The sequence below is a fragment of the Rana temporaria genome, chromosome 7, assembly GCF_905171775.1.
Source record: "Rana temporaria chromosome 7, aRanTem1.1, whole genome shotgun sequence".
In the NCBI taxonomy this organism is placed as follows: Eukaryota; Metazoa; Chordata; class Amphibia; order Anura; family Ranidae; genus Rana; species Rana temporaria.
Genome location: NC_053495.1, coordinates 156,703,083 through 156,713,976, shown reverse-complemented (window position 1 = coordinate 156,713,976; position 10,894 = coordinate 156,703,083). Strand labels below are relative to the sequence as shown.

Genomic DNA, 10,894 nt, shown 5'->3' with positions numbered 1-10,894 from the left:
GTGATTTCGCGCATGCGCACTGGTATACCCCACGGTATGTTTGTTCAAAACGTCAATCACGTCGGGTCACGAGTTATTAGCATAAAACACGCCCACCTCTTCAGTTTGAATTATGCACGCTTACGCCGGCACATTTACACTACGCCGCCGTAACTTAGAACGCAAGTGCTTTGAGAATACAGCACTAGCCTCTCTAAGTTGCGGCGGCGTAGCATAAATGAGATGCGCTACGCCGGCGCGGATGTACGTGGATCTGGCCCTTTTGCCGTAAAAGTCCTGTTTTATCTGTGACAACAGTTCTGATGATCCTACAAGTTATTACTGCCTTCTCCATACATTAATCAGAAGCAGGGTTTCCATTTACATTTATATTGGTAAATTGCTTTTTTTACTACAGAAGCGGGATAGACATCCTTTCAGTCAGTCAAGTCTCACTTAAGTTCACGTCTCAGTTTGGAAGCACGGCATGAAATGAAATTTGCTAACAAACTCAACATGGAATGCAAAGTACCAACCATTTCTCCTAACTCTTTTGATAAACCTGAATCCAAACTTTTCCAAATCGTTGATCCAAAATAGAAATAAAAAAGTTTTTCCAATGCCAAGAAGACATTACTTACCTCCCAAGACCTTTTTCAATCAGTTATATAAGCCTAAGCAAACCTATGCTGAAAATGCCCTAAATAACAATAAATATATATTTATATATATATATAATATTACTGTGATAAATTAAGTTTTAAAAATTCATACAGTTCTTTTCTACAATTCAATATCTTGTTTCAGGACAAAATAAAACTTCTCTGACATTATACTGGAATAAAAGTTACTAGTTCACATAAAGTAGGAATCTCCAAATGCCAAAGACACATCAAATCCTATTCTTCCATGTGACCAACAAGGAGATGTACGTTAGTCCTCTCTATAGCTAACATGATGTGAAAATATTCAGATCATACCTACAGGTCGTATACAAGTTCTTAGACCTGGACGGTTCATGGAGTGACCTTCAAAATGGCCAGTCTCTGTGTGAACACGAGAGGTGGTGTGATATCCTTAAAACGGTTAAAATGCAAAGGCATTCCACAAAACGGTGGCTACTTCTCAGGTCATACTTGGGTACTGAGAGCCTGTAGCCCTCTAGAAAGATTTGGAGTGCCCATCACAAGTAAAGGTCCGGCCTCTGCATAGTGAGTTGGAGTGAAGGAATCTCTCTCTCTTCCATTGCACATGGTATCTGCAGTCCGTATGATATAAGGGGAGCCGTATGGAGAGTAAGCTGGTGCCACATAAGGAGGAAACATTCCATCAAGATGAGCAGGGGAGCAGTCATGGCAGGGAAAGTGGGAGTGAGGGTGGCGACCTGGATCTTCTTCTGCCTCACCACGTAGCTCATCTTTTTTACAGCAGTAATACTACAATAAGAAAAAATAACAAAATTAATATTTTACCTTGGACCAGGGCCGATCCTAGGGTCACAGGCGCCTGGGTGCAGAAATATTTCTGGTGCCCCCACATGGGCGTCGTAATTTTACTAACTCCTCCCCTTTACAAATGTTTCTATGGCAATGACTCAACCACAGAGATGCTCCCCCACAAAGTCTTTATTACCCTGGGATCCTTACATGATCTCTTAACAATAAACAAAATACAGGAAGAGAAGCAGAGTACTTTATTGGGACCTGGAGGGGGGCCTATGTGATGGACACAGAGAGGGCTTCTGTTAGAGAGTCTGTTAGATGTTCGGCGCCCCCACCTCTGCAGGCGCCTGGGTGCAATGCACCCAGTGCACCCTGCCTAGGATCGCCCCTGCCTTGGACCTTGTAATCAGGGCTTTTATGGAACTTTCTGCATACAGTCAATATGTTACTTATTGTAAACAAACACACATTTTATTTTCAAACCTGAAAAAGAAAAAAATGGCTTTAAATATATATTAGTCAAGCACACATTTTTATAAATTTATTGGCCAATTTCCTGACATGCGCATGAGTGTAAAATGCATAGAGAGATTGGTGCACAGCACGCCTGATACATTAGCTTCCTGCCCCATTGAATCAGCTGATACGCACGCCATGTTGTTTTGTATCACTCGCTAGAATTAAGAATTAAGCCTTGTAAGTGATTTTATCGAATACATTTTCAATTTTCAATTTCTGGAAGTACTGATCATAGCCTGTGAGAGGCTTTAAGAGGAGGGATCCTGAGGAAAGATTCTCCTATATGCCTAGTGGTCATTTATGGCCTTGGATACAGGGCCGGATTTGATCTCCCTGCCGCCCCAAGGCCAGGTTCCATAATGCACCCCCTCCCCGCTAACTAAACTACCCCCCCCCCAAATCAACAGAGAATGGCAACCCGGGTGCAGGGGCGGCACGGTTAGTTCAAATCTTTGTTTCTTTTTTTTTTACTTTTTTTATTTATTTTTATTTGTAGCTTGTCATTTACTCTCTTATTATTGTTTAATTTTCTTATTATTTTTAATATTATTTTTCTTATTCTTTACTTTTTAATTACTTTTTTATTTTATTAATTTAATTATTATTTCTTAGTATTTTTTTATTTTCATTTTTTTTTAATCAATTTTTTTCACTTAACTTTATTGCTATCACACAGGAGAAAACACTTCCCTGTGTGATAGCAATTGGAGGTGACAGGTTCTCTTTATTGACCATGTCACCTCCAAAACAGGAGTCCTGGCACAGCTGAGATGGGGGGAGCACAGCTCACTGTGTACATCAGCGGCGGTGGGGACAGGAAACAGACTCGGCGGCTGGGGGGAGGACGGAGTCCCGAAGACAGAGCCAGCAGAGAGAGGTATGTGTGTGTGTGGGGGGGGGGAGAGGGGAGGACGGACAGCAGCACACATTTTACAAGTGATTTTGGCGACCTCGCCGCAATCACTTAACGAGCGAGCACACTACATTTAGTCCTGCTAGAAAGCAACTTACCGCCATTAACTGTATGTTCTGGGCATCGGGGGACTCAATGCCGCTGCCGCCCTTTGGCACCCTGCCGCCCCGAGGCCTGGCCTCGGTGGCCTTGTGGGAAATCCGGGCCTGCTTGGATATCTGATAATTGCAAATGGGTGGCACTTCGGGTGAAGCACTTTGATTGATGCACATTGCACTTTTTAGGAGGCACGGTGATGGAATATTAGAAGACCCGGAAAAATCACTGTTTTTTATTATAACACATTATAGATTGTCTAAACATCTGCTTTAATTATGGACATTTGATTACATATTTGTTGACGCTTTATTTTATATCTTGTTGTGCCCTTTCACATTTTTATTCATTGCTTATTAGTATTACTAATTTTGGAGCTGCAATTGATATATAAGAGATTTTCATATTTATTTTGTATTGGCACCGGTTCCTATTCATATATATTTCACCCATTTTTAGAAGACTTAAAAGGCTCACACTACACTAAAGCCTCGTAAACACGATCGGATTTCCATCGGACTAATCCGTTGAAGGGCGTTGGCCGTGAACATACACGAAACTACGTGGTTTTTAAGCTCTTTAGCGCTACCCTTTGGGCAACTTCTGATAATGTTGTGCTATGGTTAGCATTGGTTCGGAGCATGCGTGTTTGTACTTTGGATTTTATTCCAACAGACTGGTGTACACACGAAAAATTTGGAAAATTTGAAAGCATGCTATAAAACATGTGTTGTCGGAAATTCCGACAGCAATTGTCCGATGGAGCGTACAAACGGTCGGATTATACGACAAAACCCTGCCATCACACATTTGTTGTCGGAAAATCCGATCGTGTGTACGAGGCTTAAAAATCTGTCATGATTGAATGATTAAAAGAGAAAAGTGTCTGGAGGTGAAAGGTTTTCAGTATCTACTGCTGATTGTAAAGAACCAGGGCCGATCCACCCCATAGGCTCACTATGCAAGCCGCTTAGGGCCCCGCAAAGCTGCGGAGGGCCCCCCAAATTACTAGAGGCCCCGCCTGGTGAGAAGTCATTTTCGGCCCCGTCACCCCGCTTCTCAACTCGCTGGCTGCATGGGAGAAGAGGTAAGAAGTCAGCACCCCCCCCGCTTCTCACTTTAATGTAAGATGTCATTTTCGACAGCAGAACACCCCCTCCCCCGCTTCCCAACTTTAATCTTTATTTAAAGTGACATGTCACTGTTGGCAGGGCTAACCCCGTCCCCGTCCCCCCGTCCCCCGGTTCTCAACTTTAATGTGCCATGTCATTTTGCTTAGGGCCCCAGGGAGGTCAGGATCGGCACTGTAAAGGACCATCCCTAACCTACATGCAAATTAATTAAATGTACCTATATTTAAAAAGACCATTCCCATTTTATTAAATCCCCACCTTTTCTAAACCTTTCTGTTTAGGATAAAACATTCCTTATATCATAGAGTTGGACGCTATGGCCGACATAAGTTTAGAAATGAGCAGGATGCACAATGAAAACCACATTTACCAAAGCTATTACAATTTACATGTAATGAAATCCTGCTTTATGGGGGTTTTCCTCCCTCCTTCCTGATGGAAAATGATGAGTTTTTATGCTACATTACCAATAACCTCTGCCACCTGGCAAATGAAAGGGGAGGGTGGGCACCCACTATCCCCAGGCAGTTTTTTCTGACCCTGGACACCTTGATGAAAACATAAATGTATTCCAGTAATCGGAAGAATGAATGGGCAGGATATGTCTCTGATGATGTCACAGTGGGCTCTTGTGAGCCGAGAAGTACAGAGCATTTCTGAGTAGTGTCACATGTCAGGAATTGCTCTTCTACTCCTAATCAGGAATGAGAAGCTAAGTGTACATTTCTTCTGACTGATTTGTGATAATAAAGTACTCATGTACTGATGAATCTGGTAGGCTGACAGTTTTTAGATTTTAATATTTTTATATTTTGTGATCTGCATACTAGTCTTACCTGAAGCCTGCAGTAGCATAGTACTCCAATAATACAAAGTAGTATTACAGACGCTAGGATTCCTCCTGTGATCACTACAGTTCCAGCTGTCATCCGAACAATCCCCCATCAAACCTAAATAGCAGGAAAATGAAAAAAAATAGCATATTTTAGTTAAAGACATAGACAAGCAGGTAAAGTATAAACCATGATAATTTCCCAAGCTCTTCTATAATTTGTACAGTGGAACCTTGAATCTGTTCCAGAAGAATGCTCGTAATCTAAAGTACTTGCATATCAAAGCGAGTTTCCCCATAGAAGTTAATGGAAATTAAAATAATTTGTTCCGCATTGACTTCAATAGCATGCAATACCAAATGTGGCCAGAGGTGGGGGCACCGGAGAGCCTCGGAAACACTCGGAAAGGCCCGTGGACACCTCGGCTGAACTCGGAAAACCTCGGGAATGGAGTATTTCCAAGGTTTTCCAACAGCTCTGATCGGCTCCGATCAGCTTCGCTCGGCTCCAGCGCCCCCCACCCCAGGCCAAACGTGAAACTGCACACCGCTGTGGCTTGAATCCTGCTCGTTTTGCGAGACAACACTTGCAAACCGAGTCAGGATTAAAAAAAAAAAAAACAATGCCCGTATTGCGAAACGCTCGTTAACCTCGTTCCTCTCAATCTGAGGTTCCACTGTATTGCCTAAAGGGAGTCTTTCAAACCAATTAAATTTGTACATTTAACTACTTGAGAGCCGCGCTATAGACGAATGACGTCTACAGCGCGGCTCTCAACTGCCGGGTGGATGTCCCTGGTACAAGGGGGAGGGGGGGTACTGGAACACATTGGCTGTATTTAAGGGGAATGTAAAGTCTTAAGGATTTTCACCTTAATGCATTCTATGTATTAAGGCAAAAAACCTTCTTTGCTGCTGCTGCACCCAGAGCCCCACCCCCTTTTTCTTACCTGAACCCATCCGTTCCAGTGATGGGCATGAGCTGAGTGGCTCCAGCCGCTGTCTCTGTCCTCATTGGCTAAACTGATAGCAGCAGGAGTCATTGGCCAGGGGGCGGGGCTGAGTCCCGCTGCTGCATCCATTGACAGCGGGGCAGAGCCCGCATGGGTGCCCCCATGGAAAGTGGCTCTCCGTGGGGCACCAGATGAAGGGGAGGATCGGGGCTGCTCTGTGCAAAACCCTTTAAGTGAGATGAACTTTTGTACCAGGCACTCCTCAGTACACATCCAAGACTTAAAATCTGGGAAGCACTTCCTTTGATGCTATAAGAGAGGTAGCAGCTTAGGACCAGAACAGGGTCCTATGCTTGAGGGCAGCAAGGCCTGTGACATATATCATCACGATACCTAGACTGTCTGGTAATCCACTCGTTTGGAGCGTTTGTTTTCTGCTAGGAGATAACCATGCAAGTTGGTATAGGGAGTTCCAGAGGATAGGAGAGGCTGTAGAGAAGCCTGGACGTGGGTGGCTTTGTATGTTGATGTTAGTATTTTGAATTAGGTGAGTGGAAGCCAGTGGGGGGATTGGGTAAGAGGGGTGGCAGACAATGTCTGGATGGCTTTGTATGTTGATATTAGTATTTTGTCAAAGAGACGTTGCAGACAATGACTGGTTGCTCAAGGCTTTGTGAGGCATTAGGCAAAACTTAGACATGAGGCCCCACTCACGCCCATAATGGGAAAAATAATTTAAGCAAGGAAAATGGCTGCAGAAAATGCACTGATCTAGCACACAGGTGATCAGCACCACTTCCAGGGCACCCTCCTCACCCATCAGGCCTCGTACACACGACCAAACATGTCCGCTGAAAGTGGTCCGGCGGACCAGTTTCCGCGGACATGTTCGGTCGTCTGTACGGCCGACCGGACAATTTTCCGGCGGATCGGACAGGTTTCCAGCGGACAAATGTTTCTTAGCATGCTAAGAAACATGTCCGCTTGGAAGCCTGTCCGTCGGACATGTTCGGTCGTCTGTACGACTCACCGGACATGTCCGCTCGGCCGAAAGCCCTCGCATGCGTCGAAGTGATTCGACGCATGCGTGGAAGCATTGACCTTCCAGGGTCGCGCATGTCGCCGTATCATTGTCACGGGGACGGCGCGGCCACGTCACCGCATTCGCTGTCCGCGGGAAATTTGGTCTGATGGTGTGTACAGCCATCAGACCAAAATCCCCCAGCGGACATGTCCGATAAAAAGGTCCGCGGACCGTTTTCATTGGACATGTTCCGTCATGTGTACGAGGCCTCAGACATATTCAGTCCCTGCAAGAGGGGGAGGTGAGAAAGAGAGAGGTGTAATAGAGAGATCCGATGACCCCGACATAAGTATTGATCACAGGCAAATTAGGCGGCCGCGAGGCCCCTGTGAGTGTGAGGCCTTAGGCGACAACCTAATTTGCCTAATTAGAGAGCCGCCTCTGACTGGTTGGTAAAGTGAATGAATCTGGAAGACTAAAGGGGGAATAGCTGCACATCAACAGTTTTTTTTTATGTACTTGCAGTGTGTTTAATAGGAAAAATATGGGTAAATTTGCATTAATTCCAGAGATTTCCTAAATATTTTTTTATTTTGTCTTGACATACATTTAAGTATTAGGATTATGGTAAATGTGGGGGGTTTAGGGTCAGGTTATATGAAAATTGGTAGGGAAGAGACTAAAGCCTAGGGCTGAACACATAAAAAAAACTGACAGCCCAGGAGAAGCCACTGTACTAACTATGCAATGTTAGTACAGCCACCTTCCTTGTGTTCTGACAAGGGGAACTTCTTGCCCCCCCCCCCTTAGAACACTCTGGTAAGCCTTTGGCTGAGAGCACTGATCGGGAACTGATTGGCAGAGCTTTTTTCGGCCTTTCCCCTTCGATAGAAGACAGCTTGGTTGCAGTACACACGGCCAAATGTCTGCCGGTTTCTACTGAGCCGGCCGATGCTGCCCAACATTCAGCCCGTGTGTGCTAAGCATAACAGTTAATAGATCACTTTGGGATAGGTGTTAGAGAAGGCGATGAGATAGATTAAGGCTTAAGGATTCAGTATATGTAGTAGTCATCTGCAGCTACGTCTGTGTTCATTATTTACATAGAGGCAGGTTAAGTGTTTAGGGCACTTTAGTGAATGGGATTGTTTTAGTTACTTAACCTTAGAGCAGGCTTTATACTTATTCTAGGCGCCAAGAACTTCACACCAGAAATGACCACCACCAGACTCCCGACGCCAAGAACAAACCTATCCCTACAAATGGTTAAGTAGTTTTAGAGCTTTTCACAAGTGCAAGTAAATAAATCATTACATAGAAGGGTCCCATAATGGAAGCCCTTTAAGACATTACATGAGTAAATGGATATTGAAAGCATGATTAATAATTACACTAAAAACTCCTTTTGTGACCATATTTCTCAGTAGCGGATGAGACATTTTTAGACTACATAATTAAGGGTAAGCAAAGATGTTCCTGCTGCTCCTTTGGGAATGGTACATATAAGACAGCTGGGAATAAAATAATATTTAAAGCATTTGATAAACACTTAGGTCTATATGGTACATACTTGTTTTTACATAGATTGCACATATTTTCCCAGTTAAATCCAATCAGAAAAATATGTTTGAATCTTGTGTGAAAACATTTATAAGTAGACCTGTTAAAGTGTATCTATACTTATTTTCAGTGCCGATCCTGACCTCCCTGGGGCCCTAAGCAAAATGACATGTCACATTAAAGTTGAAAAGCGGATGGGGAGGGGTGCTGCCGAAAATGACATGTCACATTAAAAATTAAAGTTGAGAAGCAGCGGCGGGGGGGGGGGGGGGAGTAGTTCTGCTGTCGGAAATTATATATTACGGTAAAGTGAGAAGCGGAGGGTGCTGACTTCTTACCTCTTCTCCCATGCAGCCAGCGAGTTGAGAAGCGGGGTGAGGGGCCGAAAATTACTTAACCAGGCGGGGGCCTCTAGTAATTTCGGGGGCCCTCCGCCGCTTTGTGGGGCCCTAAACGGCTTGCATAGTGAGTCTATAGGACGGATCGGCCCTGTTTATTTTAGTTTTGTATAGGAGGGATAGGAGCGTGTTTTCAGGTGCGGGAAATCGCATGGTGCAAAAGCATCATATGATCTCCCTGCAGCTGTGTTTTTAAAAGTACAGCAACCCATTCAAATGAATGGACTTCTGTGCTCACGCAAATGCATAGGGGTGAACCTAATGAAATTAAAGAGTTATTCACATTCACTTTTTACATGGACACAGAGAAACAAACAGCTATTTATTCAGACTAACAAAAGGTAGAAAACTGCAACAAAGTTTGTTAAAATCCATGCAATGAACACCTAGAATTTTTTTTTTCTCAACAAAAATATACCGGTAGTTGCACTTTAAGGTTTCCGTTTGTGCAGTACGTAGCTTAATTGATAAAAAAAAAAGAAAGAACTACTCATTTCCTTCTTTTTTTAAAGAATCCAAGCTTTACAGCATTTTTAAGTACAAGTTCAAAATCATACTATTCTTTTAATGACACTCAGGTGAGTCTACCAGCTAAGTATGTTTACAGATGTGTACAGCTGGTCTGGATTGCTTGCACATGGTGCCTGTGCGACAGGGGCGGACTGACTGACCACCGAGGGCCCCATGCCACTAGGGCGCCCCATCGGGGTTGCCAGCCTCAGTAAAACCAGGGACAGTATGTAAAAAGCTGTGTTTTTTTTACATCTGTCCTTGAAATGTCCCTTATCGACATCCTTTTGGTCTAAAAATGCCAAGATTGTAGCTGCCCCGCCTCTCCAGTACCTTCTCAGTGTGTGTATGTATACTGTGTGTGTACTGTGTGTCTGTATGTGTATTCTGCGTGTGTGTGTGTGTGTATACTGTGCGTGTGTGTATACTGTGTATGTATACTGTATGTGTGTACAGTACTGTGTGGCCCTAAAATCTATTGCCTTGGGGCCCCATAATCTCCTATTGCCCAGGGGCCCCATAATCTCCTATTGCCCAGGGGCCCCATGAGTTGCCAGTCCGCCCTGTGCGATAATCTTTATGTTCAGGACTGTGTGCACACATGCTGTCTCTCTCAGATCAGTTCTCTGCTGCTTCTGCATCTCACCTCGTAACCAGCTACAAAGCTACTGTATTTATTAATACAGTTATGACTGGAGATGGGGAGACCGGGGAAATGCTACTTCCTGCCTGCAGCAGATTGCTGACATCATTTCCCAGATTCTTTCCTATCCAGCCTAGGAACAGATAGTTGACTGGAATGCACTGATTGATTTTTGTAGCAATAACATATTTTCAGTGGGGTAGATTCAGGTACCGCTGCACACTCCTTACGGAGGCGCAGCGTCCCGTTTTTGCCCTGCGCCCCCGCAAATTATTTGCGATACGCTTCATTCACGAAGCAGTAGCCACGTAATTTGCGTGGGCGCTCCTCAAAAATGCCCGGCGTAAGGGCGCGTAATTTAAATGATCCCGTAGGGGGCGTGGATCATTTAAATTAGGCGCGTTCCCGCGCCGAACGTAGTGCGCATGCTCCGTCGGGAAACTTTCCCGACGTGCATTGCGGCAAATGACGTCGCAAGGACGTCATTTGCTTCAAAGTGAACGTGAATGGCGTCCAGCGCCATTCACGATTCACTTACGCAAACAACGTAAAATTTAAACTTTGCGACGCGGGAACGACGGGTATACGTAGCATTGGCTGCCCCTGCTATTAGCAGGAGCAGCCTTACGCGAAACCCGACGTACGCAAACGACGTAAACTGCGTACGCAGGGCTCGCGTAGGGTTGTGAATCGGCGTTTGTATGCAATTTGCATACTATACGCTGACCACAACGGGAACACCACCTAGCGGCCAACGTAAGAATGCAGCCTCTGATATGACGGCATAAGGAGCCTTATGCCAGTCATTTCTTAGGCTGCAGTCGGCGTAACGAGGTTCCTGAATCAGGAGCATTCGTAACGCCGGCGCAGGTAAGCAATTGCGCTGCGTAAC

At 44.7% G+C, this 10,894-nt stretch overlaps 1 protein-coding gene across 2 annotated transcripts in view; it reads right to left on the bottom strand.

Moving 5' to 3' along the window:
• Positions 1-528: 528 nt before the first annotated feature.
• The window catches only part of FAM163A (family with sequence similarity 163 member A), a 70,291-nt gene continuing 59,925 nt past the window's right edge, over positions 529-10,894 (bottom strand). For both annotated transcript variants that reach the window (XM_040360210.1, XM_040360209.1), the window contains 2 exons: positions 4,919-5,032; positions 529-1,415 (listed from right to left, as the gene is read on the bottom strand). In XM_040360210.1, coding sequence (XP_040216144.1) covers positions 1,110-1,415; positions 4,919-5,011 — 399 coding nt within the window. In that variant the 5' untranslated portion in view covers positions 5,012-5,032 and the 3' untranslated portion in view covers positions 529-1,109. The remainder of the gene's footprint in view (positions 1,416-4,918; positions 5,033-10,894) is intronic.